This window comes from Rhododendron vialii, chromosome 11a, assembly GCF_030253575.1.
Source record: "Rhododendron vialii isolate Sample 1 chromosome 11a, ASM3025357v1".
NCBI classification, from domain to species: domain Eukaryota; kingdom Viridiplantae; phylum Streptophyta; class Magnoliopsida; order Ericales; family Ericaceae; genus Rhododendron; species Rhododendron vialii.
In genome coordinates this window covers 4700389-4718463 of record NC_080567.1, presented here as the reverse complement: position 1 = coordinate 4718463, position 18075 = coordinate 4700389, and the positions used below count along the sequence as shown (strand labels likewise).

At 39.4% G+C, this 18075-nt stretch overlaps 1 protein-coding gene and 2 pseudogenes across 1 annotated transcript; 1 reads left to right on the top strand and 2 right to left on the bottom strand.

Annotated features, from left to right (window-relative positions):
• Positions 1–1569: 1569 nt before the first annotated feature.
• Positions 1570–6007, bottom strand: LOC131306798 (eukaryotic translation initiation factor 3 subunit B-like; annotated as a pseudogene).
• Positions 6008–6463: 456 nt separating this feature from the next.
• Positions 6464–10325, bottom strand: LOC131306797 (uncharacterized). The gene is made up of 5 exons (XM_058333224.1): positions 10226–10325; positions 8996–9145; positions 8188–8545; positions 6528–8104; positions 6464–6486 (listed from the first exon to the last, which is right to left on the bottom strand). The coding sequence occupies exons 1-5, from the start codon at positions 10323–10325 to the stop codon at positions 6464–6466; spliced, it is 2208 nt and encodes a 735-aa protein (XP_058189207.1).
• Positions 10326–10882: 557 nt separating this feature from the next.
• LOC131306795 (uncharacterized) lies at positions 10883–13781 on the top strand (annotated as a pseudogene).
• Positions 13782–18075: the final 4294 nt, after the last annotated feature.

Genomic DNA, 18075 nt, shown 5'->3' with positions numbered 1-18075 from the left:
CTCGAATCCTCCAACACGATATTGCTACAAGTGCGCCGTTAGAGTTTGAGGTATTTCCAGGGTGCAATCATGCCCACCTTATTACCTTGAATTACACTTTCAACGAGCTTTACATGGTTCTACAAATTTCCCCGGAATGGAACGGAGCCAGGTGGCATACAATGAAAATGGAGACTCGAAAATCAAAGGAGCAAGCCGATGCTGATGTCCGCTCGATGGTGCAGTGGGGACAACATCACAACTTGCCTGACATTCCAAACGATCCAAGTATGCAAATAATGGTATGGGAATGTTGTGGGAGTACAGAAGAGGAAATCATTCGCACGGTTCGTGCATTTGTAATTGTTCACGACCCAGACATTGTTGTGCTTGTAGGGGCACCTCACATTGAAAACTGCCACAGGAAATTTGGTCCTTCAAGTGAGACGCTATTTACCAACGTTCACTCCATGCGCGGCGAATTCCATGGAGATGTTTTGATCCCCTATAAGAGCTACAAGTTTGAAGTGGAGCCTAATTGGCATGATGGCAATGGGTTCGATGTTGTTGTTAGTCACAAGCGGTACGACTTGTTCATCACCCAAGTGCTATCTTAGGTTGAAAATTGAAAGAGTCATGTCTAGTTATGATTGTAGGTTATGTTAAGTTGTTGTACCTTGTTGTTTTAACCATCGTGGTTCTCAATATAATAGTTGTTGTCTTAAATTGAAAGTTCAATTAAATGTCTGGTTCAAAGTGACAACGCAGTAGAAAACCCAGTTCTCCTTTTCAAATGTTTAGACTTTAAATTTGTGTTCATATGAAGATTGAAGGCCTTCGGCGAAGAGTTCCAGCTTCGATTGAAGGAATGTCTTTACTTTTTTTTTTTAATGGCATTACGTCCTTTTTTGGTAGTTGCAGAAGCCTTCTATATAACTATTATAGGTGTTACTACCAGACCAACAATTGCGGCAGAAACACTCATGGCTTTGCAGTGGAGCACATGCTGTAAGGAATATAGATATAGTCATGCTTGTATATTGTAATTTAAACTTTTTATGCTAATTTAAATCCTTCATCACAGGAATACCAACATGAAACTCCAACTAACAAAACCTAAAGAAAAAACTATTATGAAGAACACTGCACGTTTGGAAAAAATCGAAGGAGAAATCTGGGTCTAGAAATGAACTCCGTGCCAACTTCGCCATCTTTTCCTTCAACCGCCGGCAGCGTAATCGGCTCCAAAAACCCACCACCTCATACAGCAGACTTTGCAGGATAGGTGGAAAGGCGAACATGAGCTGCCTTCATGAAGAATCTGGGGATTGTGATGACAAGTCAATATAATAATGTAGATAGCCACATATAAACAACTTCACCTGAAATTCATACAGAAGGCAACATATTTTCCAGAAGAGGCAATTTAATTTCCAAACAATTTACCACATATGTACACTGACAGAGCAAGTGTCACGGGTAAGAAAGAAAACAAGAAGCTGAAATGACAATTCACTGGTCTGCTTGTCGTGTATATGGTGTTACATATTTTCATAGACAGGGCAACATATGTATCCAACAATCCAGGATCCAGAAACTGAAAAAGTTGCTCCAGTATAATGCTTTCAACACACCAGATAACAAACACCACATATTTATGATCTCGGTGAATGAACAAAATTCCTCAAAACACAATTTCATGGTTTAAAAGAAAGTGTAAGCCGGAGAGTGTTGCTCTGCAAACTATGTTAGGGAGTGTATCATCTATCAGCTCACTCCTGCCCAAAGTCGAATAGAACCTCCTCCGACACATCAAGAAACTCTTCAACCTCGACTTCCTTTGCCTCATTTCTTCGTCACGGGCTTCTCCATCCCTAAGCCACTGCCTATCTGATTTCTCTTCTTCGTGTAATCGCTTCCACTCCAAAACCCATCTCTCCCATTCTTCCTTCAACATCTTCCACTTCTCACGGTCCTGCTTGCTCAACAGCAGCGACACGTCCTCCGCTTCATACTTGTTGCTGTGGTTCTTCAAGTTCTTGGCAATCTCCTCCTCCTTCTCTGGGGTCAAGAAGGATGGTGGCCTTGGACGCCACAGGAACTGCAATGATATTGATATGCAGAGAGAAATAAAGTCTCTTGTAATCCTCGTAAAGTCTCGTTTCATGTAATAAATACAATTTCTTCACCATGTGTGTGCGAAGGAAAGATGGAGGAAGGAATAGATGAAAAAAAGAGTTGCTTGTAACATATTTTGCAACCTATAACTGAATTCCATTTCTAATGTTGAAAAACGTGTTAATTTATAGTGAATAAACATGAAATCGGGTCCAATAGATCAAATAGTGATGGGGGTTTTCAATTGATTACCCTTCATACCAGTATGTTGGAATAGAAATACAAAGCACGAAGCGAAAATCATACATGAGGATATTATATCAGACATCTAACGTGCATATAATGATGAACATGAATTTCCGTTTGACCGGGAAAAAAAAATATAATGATGGACATGAAAAAGAGAAAATCATGCGAATTTCGCAAACAAACGCAGAGGCAAGACAGAAACAATACAACACAAAAGTAAATTTTCCATACACCCAATTAATTCCAAATCCGAAAATCTATAAAACGAACTCAACAGTCAATGTTGCAGTTTGGGCAGTGTAGGTATGGTGGTGTCCGTAAAAGATTAGGAGAAGAAGTAGATATGGAGAAAAAGAGGAGATAGAAGAGTGTTTTGCTAGTCCAATGATAAAAGAAACCAAAGCAAACTACGAAAAATGAAAAGTGAACTTGACATCTAAAATCTCTCAAACAAATGAACCAATTGACTTACCTATTCAATGGTGTCCACACCATTTCTTTCTCCATTTCCTAAAGCATGAGGATTCAAATTCCCATTGTCCTTGCTAAGAGAAGAAAACTGTATGCACAAACTGTCTCCCCCATGACCTCCAGCCAAAATCCATGTTCCCCAATTTTCAAAAATACCAAACTGATGACGTAACCACGTCAGTGATTGTTTTGTTTTCGTCCATTATATAATGAGATCCATTTTTACCTAAGGTAAATCTACAGGGTCATGAAGACATCCAGGACCAATTGATTTTCACAATTAATATGTCATTACAAGCAGCAGCACATGCAACAATTAAATGAAACCATGACATGATAGAATGTTTCTTTCGCTACTGATCAATGTGAGAAGAAAGTAATTCAACCAAAGCCAGCACAAACATTGGGGTTGGCTGCATGATAAAACCTATCAAATCAGCTTGCAAAGCCATATCAGTAAATATGGTAAAGCAATATCCTAGGGAAATCGAAGGCAGTCATGTATTACTAATTACTCTATCTACAACCCCAAAGGATAAACGTTGCACAAGCAGATCACTTTTTTTTCCCCCCAAAAGCTTGAAATCTTACTTGAAAGAAGTGATCCTTTAGTATGCGATATAGAAGCTTTCCATTAAAAGACCGGATGTTGAAACCATTTTCCATCTCGTGAACCGAAGCAACTGAAGTTGCAACATACCTGAAATCACAAGGAGATGACCTTAAAAAAGACAATTAGATGAATTTATTTTAGAAATAAAACAAATATTCTATCTCCACATGTGCGTCAAAAAATAAAGCAAGGATTCTTTGCGCTTCTTTTCACTTCAATTCATAGGCAAGTTTTTTACCAAGCCCGAACTTGCCAATTGACTTTCATCACCTCCAACACAATCGTAACCAAATTGTTCCTAGAAATTACCTTTCAGTTTGATCCCATTCCATATCCGTTGCCATGAAATGCTCAGGTGTTGTCATGGTTTCAAGGTCATCAACATTGTAGAACTCTAACTGTCCATTGAAGTCCTTCAACACTGAAAGTAAGATGAAACGTCCAGCTGGTGGCCAGTATAGACCATTAGCCTCCTTTCCACTAAGAGGAGTCAGCTTTGAAACCTGGCCAGAATTATGAGTGCTACGCATGGAGTAGAAACTAATGTCAGGCTTACGGCTGTCACCGTGAATGACAGCGAATCTGTGGACCTTTGGTTCCCAAGCAAATGCAATAATCTTGTCATTTTTTTTGCTCTAGCTCCAAAACCTCAATGGGTATGTCCTGTTCCTTGATGCGGAAAAGCTCAAAGCCAGTGTATGTGCTCTTCTTAGTTGTTGTATACCGGTCAACCTTCACAGCAAGGTACTCTCCACTGCTTTGCCAATACATTTTGCAATGACTAACACTGAAAAGATTCTTCTTCCTCAACTCCTCTTTGCCAGGGATTTGAAGGACACTCACCTAAGAAAACCATGCCAAGTTAATAAACTTCCAGTATTCAAAGAAAGAAAAAAACAAGAAGAAAGGAATATGGAAATGAAACAGCTCGACTCACCCTTGCAAGTTGGTTTCCTCCTCCAAGTTTAGGAACAAAGAATGCAAGAATTGGAACAGTAGGCGACCAACTAATGTCCATAACGTTTTCAACCTTTATGGATTTCTTGTCAATAAGAGTAAAGGTGTCTGTTGCATATACAGAGATAACACTTTTACCAATTCGGGCAAAATACTTATCCTCTTTTCTGCCACCCCATCTGCAAATGACAGTGATACTCATACATGAGACAAGTATGAATAACAATAGCCACAAAGCATCCATACAAATCAATGAAATTTGGAATGCACCTGAAAATCGACCAGGAAATGCCGCTTACTGCACCTCCAACTGCAAACTCATCTGCACTTCCCTTGAAATCTCTCATAACATTTCCAATTCTCACATCGAAGATATTTATAACCACCCTCTAGAATATGAACTCAGATTAGGGGTGCCTCACGAAAACAATTCTTTGTAAAAATTAAAAAAAGAATAGTAGTGGAGGATAAAAAAATCTTACACGAGTATCAGGAGGATTGCTTGGTTCATGGCTGCCGTAAGTCACAAAAAATTTCTCACAAGTATAGATAAGAAGACAAAACTAAGTGATTATAGCAACTCAGTTGGCATTTGTAGACAGGATCAGGCTTCAAGTGTCTTGCATCATTCCACAAAACTTCAGTGTCTGAACCATAATGAATAACAAACTGCTCTCTAGCCTTCTCATCAGTAAGCCACTGATGCAGATTTTATTGAAAAGCCATACAAGCATAAAAACAAGAGTTAGAAATAGAAAACTCGAAATACATTATGCAGGCCAGTATACAAGGGGAGAAACACAAGTGTGGGCAAGTTTAAGAGAAAATGGTGGATTGTGACTAGTTAGTACGAGTACCATCCGTTCTTCCACTAGTTCGAACATAATTCTAACCAAATTCTTCCTACAAATTACCTTACAATTGGATCCCATTCAATATCCATTGCCATGACATGCTCAGGTGTTGCCATGGTTTCAAGCTCATCGACATTGTAGAACTCCAAATGTCCATTGAAGCCCTTCAACCCTGCAAGTAAGATGAAACATCCAGCTGGCGACCAATACAGAGCATTAGCCTGCTTTCCCTTCAGAGTAGTCAGCTTTGAAACCCGGCCAGATTTATGAGTGCTACGCATGGAATAGAAACTAATGTCAGGCTTAGGGCTGTCGGCGTGAATGACAGCGACTCTGTGGCCCTTCGGTTCCCAAGCAAATGCAATAATCTTGTCATTTTTGTTCTCTAGCTCGAAAACCTCAATGGGTATGTCTCGTTCATTGATGCGGAAAAGCTCAACGGCAGTGTATGTGCTCTTCTTAGTTTTTGTATACCGGTAAACCTTCACAGCAAGGTACTCTCCACTGCTTTGCCAATACATTTTGCAATCACTAACACTGAAAAGATTCTTCTGCCTCAACTCCTCTTTGGTAGGGATTTTCATGAGACTCACCTGAGAAAAGCATGCCAAGTTAATAAACTTCCACTTTTCAAAGAAAGAAATAAAATAAGAAGGGAATATGTAAATGGAACAGCTCGACTCACCCTTGCAGGTTGGTTTCCTCCGCCAAGTTGAGGAACAAAGAGAGCAAGATTGGGAATAGTAGGCGACCAACAAATGTCCATAACGTTTTCAACGTTTATGGATTTCTTGTCAATAAGAGTAAAGGTGTATGTTTCATAGACAGAGATAACACTTTGTGAGAGTGTACCTATCATCCGGGTATTGCAAAGTTGGTATAATATCCAATGAAACAAAGTAAGAGTAGTTAGTAAGGATAAGGAAAAAGAGTTTGACATTTGTGTGAGTGTACCTATCATCCCGGTATTGCGGATTGGCATGTGCTACGGTTGTGCCCTGGTTCGCGACATCGGCTGCAAAAAACTGTGCCCTTTTCTTGTGTTTGTGACTCAATCCTTCTCTTTTTCGGTCGCCCTGCCGGCCTTTTCACAGCGGGGGGATGTAAGAAAGGATCAGTACAAGAAACACCGTTGTTGACGTTATTATCATTCAGCTCGTTCACAGCCAAAAATGATGATGGACTAGGCATGTCATGCAACGGCACTAGGGACATGGTATTATCATATATCGCCATTTGCATCTCCTTTTTGACGAAAGGATCCACCATGTCATAAATACAAAAACCAGAGCTTTGAATAGCACGAGTAGCATGAGCGCAAGGAATTCCGGACATCTGCCAAGCAAGACAACTGCAATGCCGAGGGATCAGCTTGATTGCATAAAGTTTTCTAGTGTCATTTGCGACAATGAACTCGGTAGGCGAAGAGTTTCGATGCGTAAATTTCTGAGCATATTCTTGAGACTTCTTAATTTCCTTCTCAATTTGTTTGCCAACCGGCAATTTCCATTTCCTAACCTCGGTATGCTTACGGAGCAACAATTCAGTGGTCTTCGACACATGTCCCGTCATAAATTGTATGATGTCCAAATCCCTTAATGGCAATATCCAAGAATTGAAACATTCAGCAAGGTTCGTGTACATCTTGTCCCATCTCTTGTAAGGGAAAAAAGCATTAGACCAGTGCTTTGGATTGTTATCTTCCACCCATTTTGATAGATATTCCGAAATTCCATACAACTTGGCTAAATGATACTTGAATGAGTCTTCCGTCCTTGCGTACGCAATATCATTAACCACCTTTAGAGCCGTGTTTCCTCTTTCAGCTTTCAACCCCTTTGAGCTGGCAAACTTGCTAAAGTTTTCCTTTAGGTGACGGAGACACCATGCATTACAATCCCCGCCAAAAACCTTTCTTATACCATTGAGCAAAGAAGTATTCTGATCGGTGACCAAGACGACTTGACATCCTCCAAGAACTTCCTTAAGATTAACCAAGAACCATAACCAGTCTTCATCATTCTCACTAGACACAATGGCATATGCTAGGGGGTACAACCCATCGTCCACATCATGTGCACTAGCCGATAGAACGTGGCCCCGATAGTATCCGGTCAAGAAACATGCATCCAATTTCAAAACTGGCCTTAGATAACCTGATCGGAATGCTGCAATGGAGCAACCATAAGAAACAAAAAGTTGCTTGAACTTGGCTTCATTTGTTGACGTCCATATTGCCCTAGTGTTTGGTATGGCTTGAACAAGCCGCCGACACATCCATGGGACTAGGTGGAAAGTCATCGAAGGAGGTCCTGTGATGGCTTCCTTAGCCTTTTCTTTCGCCCTCCAACCTTGACTGTAATTCAGACGACATTGGAACACATGCTCAAAGTCCTTGCAAATATCCCTCGGCAAATATTCAGGCTTGTCCACAATTCGGTTTTTGAAAAGCAACCCCACTTGTTTACTGCGAAAGGTCAACTTATAATTACTAGCATCTTCTGCATTGTGTAGGTGCTCATTCCTTAACATGATGACACGAACCAAATCACTTGAACCTTCACATTTTGCAGTTAGCTTCCAAGGACACCCTGGTACTTTACATACCAATCGATAGTAGGCTCTACTATTATCCAAATAAGTGAAGCTGAACTTGTTGGATGCAGCAAATAGTAACACTGATTGCTTGAAAAGGTCGGGGCTTTCAAATAGTTGACCCTTCCCAGTTAAAATCTCATTTGCATTGTCCGGCAAGTATGGCACCAACCCCATCTCTTGGCTACAACTATTGGTCACCTGACTGGGAGAAGGTATTGCCAGTATTCCTCCAGGCGAGCTACTATTGTCAGTGACCATCGATTCCCTAACAAAATAAAATATACATGGTTATTCAAATGCACACAGATAAATAATAACTGTAAATTAAAATGAAACATCCCATCTAACCTTGTTGAATTGTAAGCGGTATTGTGGATAGGGTCATTATTCTGGCCTAAATCTTCTACAAATAAGTCGACATCATCTTCGTTCAAGTGGAACAACATTGCAACACCATTGTCGTCATTCAATGTTACATACTTCGTCTTGTCCCTCTTCGTGTTGTAGAAAAACATTTTACCTTCGAAATTAATGTGAAGGGCACCACAAACCTTCTCACGTAACTCATTGAGTTGACTTCCTTCCTCAAGTAGAACTGCTACACACATCCCACCGTTGTACAAGAAGGTGCCATTGGCATTTACCTTCCGTTCTCCGCCCCAATAGCAAAAACTTGTCAATGTTTTATTTTCCCTATTCTCCATACCTAAAAAGACAAAATATAGAGCATACATTCTTAACAGTCTAGGGCATACATTCTTAAATAGAGAGCATCAAAAGTTCTTACAAGGAGTAACATTAGGTGACTTAAAGAGCAACTATTTTATTCCCAGGAAAAAACATGTTACCTAAAATGTAAAGGGACAGCCACATTTCATATAGAAACAAGAACCAGTGAGTTTAAGAAACCAGTGAGTTAACTGCCCTTAAGAAACAAGAACCACATTTCATATAGACCAACACACCCTTGTAAAGGGACAGCCAACCAGTGAGTTAAAATTGAATTAACTGCCCTTAACAGTCTAGGGCATACATTCTTACATAGAGAGCAGCAAAAATTCTTACAAGGAGTAACATTAGGTGACTTAAAGAGCAACTATTTTATTTTCAGGAAAAAACACGTTACATGACTATCACAACAAGAACGAGAAAATACAAAGTACAACAGCAAGAGTACACCACCAGCCTCCATCCATTGCCCTCTCTCCCTTTCTGTGACTTCCCTCCCTTCCTGTGAACTCCCTCCATCCATCTCTAGCCATGCATTCCTCATCCTCATCCTCTTGAAACACTCTAAATGAGTACCCTATTGATCATTTTTTCGTTGACAAGAGTGTAACTGCTAGAAATCTAAAGTATCTACCATGAAGTTGTGTCCATGTTTGAAGTGCTGAAACTGAAGTAATTATTGTGTCCTAAGTTGTGTCTGTGTATAAAATTTGTGGCTTAAATTGCAATGAAATGATTTCACCACTACCTTTCATTTTTTTGTGCAATGAAATGGTTTCAACACTCCAAAATTGGAAACAAAGCTGCATCTAAAAACTGTTACAGTAAAGTGCATCAATCAAAGTGCAGCAAACTATAGCAATCATTGCAAATCAAAGATGAAACTCAAATACAGATTCATAGCCAAATACAGATTCAGTAGCTATCAAACAAAAGTAGGTTCAACTAGTTCAAATTCAACTGTCAATAGCTACAAAAAAACATACCACATTCTGGTTCTGCTATTAGTTACAAACTTCTACATTTGTGTATGTAAGAATGGTGTGGATTCAACTGCCGTTAGCTACAAAAATTGTCCATTGCAGCCAACTCCTCTCTTTAAGCCTTCATCGATCAAAATTCAAGATTTGTGTGTGTAAGAATGGTGTGAATTCAACTGTCATTAGCTACAAAAATCGTCCATTGCAGCCAACTCCTCTCCTTAAGCCTTCATCGATCAAATTTCTGAATTTGTGTTTGTAACAATGCTGTGGACTGTGGAGTTATGAGTATACAGAGTATGACACAGACAGAGAGAGAGAGGGGGGAGGGTTTTGTGCGTGGAATTGTGGATTCAGATTGACCAACACACCTTTGTAAAGGGACAACCATTAAAATATAGGTCACTGCCCTTAACAGTCTAGGGCATACATTCTTACATAGATAGCAACAAAAGTTCTTACAAGGAGTAACATTAGGTAACTTAAAGAGCAACAGTTTTATTTTCAGGAAAAACATGTTACATGAGTTAGAACGAATTATGGATGACAACACATTGTTTTTTTCTGTTGCAGTCATACTATTGTGCCTTGCACATTGTTAGACTTAGAAAGTTCCTAATTTGTTCCATTAGTTGGAACGAATTATGGTGCTAGGACATTGTCAATGGAAAAAATACTTGAGTGAAGGCCCTCAAAATGGTTTGCTTGCGTTGTTTTCACATCACTATAGAAAGGAGAAAACTTATCCCAAAAGCTAACAACTTGAACAAGAACCATATTTCATACAAACCAACACACCTTCGTAAAGGGACAATCATTCAGTGAGCTAAAATATAGGTCATTGCCCATTGCTGATAGGAGAATGAAACACCCACAATATCCTACGTATAAAATATAGGTTATTTCTTTCTCTTCAACAATTTATCGAGCACATGTTATGCATGACAAAATAGGTACCTCCTCAGTCTATCTTTCAGAGAGGCATTTTTCGCTTAAAGAAATTGTACTTTACTTTCTAATGAAATTGTTTCATTAATCCTATCAGTTTGCTGTTGGAAATTGGGGCTGGGCTCTATTTTGAAATTTGAGAAATTCCTCAAAGCCATTTTGGTTGCGTCGTTGTAAACAGGGGAATCTTGTTTCATATGGGTTGTATTTCGCCAGCTTTAGAGTTTATCTTGTTTAAAGACTTGTCTTGAGCAGTTTGTTCGTGTATCGTGACACTTTCCCAAAAAAAAAAAATTGGTTTAATGGAAGAGAATTTGGGTATGAAATGAAGAGTGAAAATTGAAAATGTCAAAGTGTGTGTCATGATTCAGGGAGTATAAGCAATAATGGCTAGGAGAAATATGATGGGGTCCTGTGGGGTTTTAAGGACTCTTCTGATGGTACACTTTTCTCAATTAGGCCACATGGTCTTTGAGTTCTATTTTGTGGCATGGGGGCCAGTTTGACCCACCTGGAACAATCCCCTATCTTTTCTTGGGTCCTTGTAAATTTTACTCGGACGAATATCAACAGAATTTTTATCATGGGTAAAAATTTAAAAATGGCTGCAATTAACCAGACAAATTAACTAGACAAATGAGCATGGAAATTGTTATGTTGTTCCACAGAAAAGAGAGAAAACTGCAAAAATAATTGAAACACCCAAAACATATACGTACTAGATGTGTACGATGTCCCTTGGTCAAGGAGAAGAGATTGCTTCTCTGCGGTGGAATGGAGAGAGTACTGTTGCTACAGAGAGATAAAGTGAGAGAGGAAGAAGAGGTGAGGGAGAACGGTCTTCTTCGGTGGAACGGAACCCTCCCCTGCCGTTCTCTCCTCTTCAGTAGCAGCGTACAAGGGAAGGATGGAATGAGAGAACAGTGGCTGGGATTCAAAATGGGGAAACTTATTAGGGTTTCTTTCATCAGGGGCATATTAGTCATTCTAGGTTGACCTCTCCATGTATGGGAAATTATTTTTGTCCTTCTCATGTCCAGATGAATTCAGCAAGAACTGGTCCATCACTTGGGCAATATTTGCCCTTTTGTCCACTGTCCAGCAATTTCCCCTTAATTCTACTATAGCGTTCCACCCAATTTATCAGACCCACTTCTACGCTTCCCCCTTCTCTCTCTCATCAACAGTGGCAACGGCAATCTCGAAATCAACCACTGCGAAAGACGAAAACCCTAGAAGAACCCCCGACCAGCCACAGCCACCCCGCCCTCAGATCCTCTACCCGCAGACAAGGACGGTGGCGATGAATCGAAGCCCTCGGCCGTGAAGGAAATTGACGAAGCGAAGAAGGACGACGCCGTTTCTTCCGTCCAGAAGAAGATCCGACGAGCCATGTGGTTCGGGATGCCAGTTCAGCTATCTGAGGAAGAGAAGCGTAATTCTTGAGCTGAAAGGTAGTTTCTTTTTAGCTTTTTCATTTTTTTTATAAAATTTCTTCAATTATCTATTTCGCTTTTACTAGGGTTAGGTAGTTTTATGACTCTTTCTTGCTTTTTTGTTAGGCCGTTACTCTTATGAGATTAGCCTAGGGTTTGTGATTGTCTGTGTTGTTGAAATTGAATTCAAATACGCACTAACTGTCTACATGTGTTGGTATTGACTAGGGCAGTAGGGCTACTGCACGAATCGAGCTATTCGCACGCAGCTCGACTCAGTTATGAAATCGGCTCGTTCAGGTTGTTAGTAACCGAGTCGAGCTCGAGTTTTAAGCTTGTTCAGTAAACGAGTCAAGCTCAAGTTTTAAGCTTGGTTAATAAACGAGCCGAGCTTGAGAGGCTTGATTATAAATGCTCAAATCGTTTGTAGCGGCTCAGCTTGGCATGCTTGGCTCGTGTGGTAAACAAACCAAGCTCAAACACCTTGATATTCGATAATACGAGCCAAGCTTAAGCTCGATTATTTGGGCTCGATTCGAGCTCAAGCTTGACTAGTTTTGAACGAGCCGAGATCAAACACGGAAAAGCTCAGCTCGGCTTTTTTGCAGCTATAATTGTCTTACATACACATTTTCAGCTTGTTTGCAACTGTTGCCTTTTGGTTAGGAGATTCGGGATTTATTTTATCCATATGTCTTTAGGATTTGATTCAAGTAGAGAGATGCCTAACTTGGTGAAGGCCCCTTGCGACACTTGGAATGGTGTGTGTCCATTTTTGTGGGAAAAGCAAGAGGAAGGAGTGGTACACAGGTCCTCTATGTATTTTGTGGTGCATTTTCGAGTGGAAGGATCGTGTAGATCTTTTAAAGGGATCAAAAGCTCTTTGACTAATTTGAAAGGAGGCCGATACAAAAAAAAAACTAATTTGAAAGGAATGGTGGTGGTGGCATGGTGTTTAGAGATGATTGTCCATTTGTTTTGGACTCATTTATAGAATTTTGGGGAAACTTGTACATCCCTGTCAATTTTTATGGGCTCTAGTATAGTTGCTTTTGGTTTCGTATGTTAACAAGGTTGCATGGCTTGCGCCCTTCTAGCTGTTTTGATATTTATAAAAGTCTCGCTTATTGGGAAAAAATTAACATAATGTTTGTCAATTAGAAGGAATTCATTCTTGAGGGTTGAGAAGTATGGCCTATGGGTGGCCTTGAGCCTTGTCAAAAAACTGTTGGAATTTAGTATTTTGGGGTTGAAGTTTAAGTGCAAGGATATTTCTTAGTGGAAGAGGGGCGTGCCAAGTAATGTGGACACTAGGCATCAGAGCTGAGCTGTTAATTGTAACACACTTTAGTTAGTTTAAAAGTTTGCAGTTCAATTTACTAATGATCTGATGTATATATTTGTAGGTTTGGAACCATTTCTGCCGTACAAGGATCTGATACATTGAAGCAATCAGAGGAGCACAAGAGAAAGGCTAGAGCAGAGAGGTTTGGTTATGCAATTCCTCGTCGTTTCATTACAGAGGACATTCTTCTTTTTTTTGTCTTTTCTTTTGATGTATATATTACGCTTTTCAGCTGTTTTTTTTATACTGCTTTATGTGTTTAGGTTTGGGCTTGCACAGTCTGTGACTGCTAATGAGGAGGCAAAGAAGAAAGCTAGGCTTTCCAGGTTTGGAGCAGTCCCAGCAGTCCCCAAGGCAAATGCACAGGAAGAGGACAAAAAGAAAGCTAGGGCACTAAGGTGTGCACCACTCTCACATCTCTACTCCTTTTACTAGTATCTCTCTCTCCATTCCTCTTCCCCACTCTGCATCTTCTCATTTCAAAACTCTCTCTCTCTCTCTCTCTCTCTCTCTCTCTCTCCATTTCTCTTCTCATAATCAAAAAATAAAAAATCCATTGGGTTAGATTGTTGATGCGATTTGGTAGCACCATCCATGAACTCTTAATGTTTTCGTGTAACATTGCATTCACTCAGTCACTTCTGCTTTGATTACATCGACACTGGTCATATGGGATTGTACAACTGGAACTCCAATTAGAGAATAGAGAGCTTCCGATTTTGGAGATCAAGAGAGATGAATGGCCCAACTGCATGTCTTGCGCTTGAATTTGAACACCTAATAATAGTTTCTGGGGTTATCAGAATCAAGTTTGTTAGTCTTTGCAGATGCAGTTTCTGGCCTCGAGTGACCACAAACGATCATAGCTACTCAATTTCACATAAGACTTTTTTGTTTTTCTCCATCAGTAGATAAAAGTCTTGAATAATCATGGGAACTATTTTTTTGGCCCCATGTGTACCTCTCGAGTCTTATTTCTCTACCAGGTTAGGCCACCATCTTCTTTCTCCCTGACCCCACACCAAAGGTAGATGAAAAAAGAAAGAAACAAAGATGGAAGAAAATGTTGGTTGGGGTGTTACAGTTTGACTGTTTGTTAAACATAACTATTATCACTCTCAATTGACTTGGATCATAGTTGAGGATATTGTGCATAAATTTGATAAAGTGATGTGGACTTTGTTGAAATGCTTGATATACATTTTAAGCCCTATTTCCTAAAAGCTTAAGATTTTGGACTCCTGGTAACTTAACACAAAGCTCAGGTTGAGAGAGGTTGAGGGTTCAAGTCTTTCTCTTTGTATTTGTTCCCTGTTTACATTCTATTGCTCATGAGGGAGGTGTTGATTAGCTTGATATACAGTAAAAGGATAGATTATGTTTCCCTTTTGGTATCTCCTCAGGCAGTTCTTCAAGGGGCAAATAGTAAAATTAGGCTAAAATAAACACTACAACAAATATGGGTTTTAATAGCATTAATTGCTATAAGTATCGATCGACTGAGTGAACACCTTCAATTGTTTACATTTTCAGTTTCTCCTATTAACGAGTTTGGATTGGAGAGTGGAGCTGGCTTTTCTTCTCAACAGATGGTCGTCTTGTGGGAGTTTCTGTTTCCTCTTTTGAATAATTTGGAAATTAGGTGCCAACACCAAAGAGCTGTGTACTCTTCCAGAAGGTTAGAAGGTCAATTTTTTGATGACTGCTAGGATCAAAGTACTTTTGGTTTCCTGATGAGATTGCAATGATTAATTTAAATGCGTATGATGTGCTCTTTTTTTTTTTTTTGGTCTCTGGTCTAAATGACATTTGGCTTATGCATTCTTTACTGTTGTTAAACTCGGTCTCGGTCTCAGAGTCATACCATTAGTTGGTGTCTAATTTATTCTCAACTTCTCGTTTATCTACACTGATTCTCTGATTACAAATTGTGGTGGAATTTAGTTCTCATATAGTCATATGCTGTAGCATGTCTCAATGATACTGATCTAAGGTTTATTCGGAGTTATAGGGGTCGGGAGTTTCTTTTATATCTATTTATGTATGTTCCTTGTTTGTCAAAGTTTCATGGGAATTAGAATCTTTACATTCGGAGAGAATAATCTTTTATCAGTTTAGTTTTTATCATTCTCGCATCTGAACTGGTACATTCTTGCATGAATCCAAAGCTGAAATGAAAATTGGTTTTACCTACTTTCAAGTAGACTGTGTTATGGTGGCCGAAGTAGTGCTGCTTTTCCAAACAAGAGTCCTGTTTATGCAGTGTCCATTTTGACAATTTCTTGGGAAAAAGCTTTGAAGATGACCTGATGTGGAGAAAGTTAGGAAATTTGTTATTCCTCTTCTATTGTACTTTTAGGAGCTCCCATAGCAAATTATGAAAGAAAGCCAAGCTCAAGAATTTTGGTAGGCCATCAGGCATCAAGTACTAACCTTTATTACAAGGTGACACTGGAAGCTCTGCGATACGGTTGTAATACTAGGTTGAGATGGAATGGAGGTAATCATGTTGTGATGTTTGATTGTGTTCCTTTGAATAGTTTTATCTTGGACTAATTGTTGTTTGGCAGGGGAAGCAAGGTTTCCATTATGCATTGATTCTTCTTATTCTTTAGTACTTTTCTTCTTATTCATGGTTTTCTCACATAAAACAGACTCATTTTCCTTTGTTTTTGTTCCTGATTTCAAAGTTTGGAAGGAGTTATAGTTGAAGATTTAGACAATGGCAGTCAATTGGTACACAACAATGGACAAAGATGGCCTCTTCAGGTAACCAATTTAAATTAATGTCACTCCTAGTATCAGTTTCATGATTATTGTACGTATATGTATGTGTTGTGCATTGTGTTGCTTTAAAATTATTTTTGTAGTTAATAGTTTTTACATTACTATTGTGTTAGTTTGAATATTTCTATACTTGCAGGTATGTGTTCACCTTTGGGAGCAAGCCGGTATAAACTCGGTAAAGAAGTAATCTTCAAGCAAAGAACATCTCCACGGGTGAAGAATTGGGGTACTTGAATGAAATGTCTGACTAGTTTAGGATTTCATTTTATGGAAAGGGAGATTACATTAGTGTTTTTCTAATGAGTAATTATTTTGAATCTTCAATGTAGTTTGTGTTGGAAAATTATTTTCCAATCTTTATTGTAATGAATCTTCATCTAATGGTTGAATTATTTATTTTAAATTGACATCATTTCGCGTTGGATGTTTTTGGTCTTGAATGCAATAGAAAATAATAGTGAATTGGTGTTGAATGTTATAAAAAAAACAATATTGAATGAGTGGCCGGTGCAACGATAAATATGCTATTAAAAGAATCTCAAACTTAGCATGCAAAAAATGTTGTTAAAAGTATTCAAAACATAGCACTTAATGAATGCTATTAAAAGTTTATCGAAGACAGCGTTCAAAAAATGTTATTACAAGTATGTTAAAGACAGTGTTCAAAAAACGCTATAAAAAGGTAGTATACCATAGCATGCAATGAAAGCTGTTGAAAGTCTTGACTTTTCATAGCATCGGCTAATAAGGTGTTCTTCGGAACGCTATCTATGACATTCAATAGCGTTTTTCGCATGCTATAAAATGTGATTTTTGTTGTAGTGGCAGGTCTTAATGTAGCACGTGCAGGTTGGATCAGCATGCAGTGACTTGATCAGTGCATGCTGGTTTCTTCCTGCACACGACACTCCAAGACGAGGGCCTTCTAGTCTGTTTAAACTCCTACAAGAGTCTTTTTTCATCCTATACCAACTGTTTCAATAAGCGAGCATGCCATCTATCGCATCCTACAAATTTATTACAGTTTTAATCCCCTTGAACTGTTCCTCCGCCCTAACTGGCTAAAAATTGATTAGTGAGAGAGCATCGCAAATGTTTTATAAATGCCCGAGTAGAGACCGATCTCCAGATTGGGCGAGAGGGGTGCCTTAAAACGCTTCCTCTCTCGTAACCTGGGTCCCGAACCTCAGATATCAAAGTGACGATGGACCAGTCTACAAGCCTTTTCAAATCAAATAATATACCAAGCGTTTCAAATTCGGTTCCTTGGGTGGCGGACCTTCAAACCCAAGTGGCGACTCTGAATTGAGCGTTTCGCTGTGCTTCCGAAAAGGGGCCCACCCACTTGTCGCGATGCGATTTTTGGGGCGTGTGCCCACAGTGGGGACTCTATTGGGGACTTTCTATATTAGTTTATACTTGAAAATTAATACACTTAAGAAAAATCCCGAAAATCTGTCAAAACAGTGAGCTTCGCGCTGCTGAAGAACTAAATGATTATTGAATAGGATCCTCGTATCCGACCAATCCTAACTAGGACTTTTCCAATTGTTCGCTTGTGTAGTTTTCTCCAAATATCGATTAGTAAAGTGAGCCACATTTTAAATGGCATTTGCAAACATTGCGATTCTTTCTCATTAATTAAACTTTTAGCACCTTCATGTGCATCGATGTTGGGTAGCCGCATTGACATCTCTTAATGTTAGTCGATTCAAATAAAGGATACACCCTCGAAAAGAATTCTGAGGATGGCAGCGTCCGAACATCATGAGACAGACTCGTCTTTAGTTCTAGAGTCTAGGTGGACACTGACGACGATGACATTTTGAGGCCATTTCACCGAGAAGGAAAGTGCTGAAGGGAAAAACCAAACCTACTTGGGAGCATCTATCGGGGCTTTTGCAAAGGCTTGCAAGGCTTGTCACTCAATCAGATACATCGGCATCACTAGTAGGTTCACTGTTACTTTCGAGGCCATATTACCTTCCTTGATCACCTCAAATGGCGGGGC

What these genes read in the sequence shown, in the direction of transcription:
- LOC131306797 (XM_058333224.1), bottom strand. Translation starts at nt 10,325, where the DNA reads ATGGTTCTTGTTCAAGTTGTTAGCTTTTGGGATAAGTTTTCTCCTTTC. An exon ending in TACTCTTGCTGTTGTACTTT is followed by an intron (nt 8,546 to 8,995) that starts GTATTTTCTCGT and finishes TTGTCTTTTTAG; the next exon opens with GTATGGAGAATAGGGAAAAT. An exon ending in TCGTGCTATTCAAAGCTCTG is followed by an intron (nt 6,487 to 6,527) that starts GTTTTTGTATTT and finishes TTCGTCAAAAAG; the next exon opens with GAGATGCAAATGGCGATATA.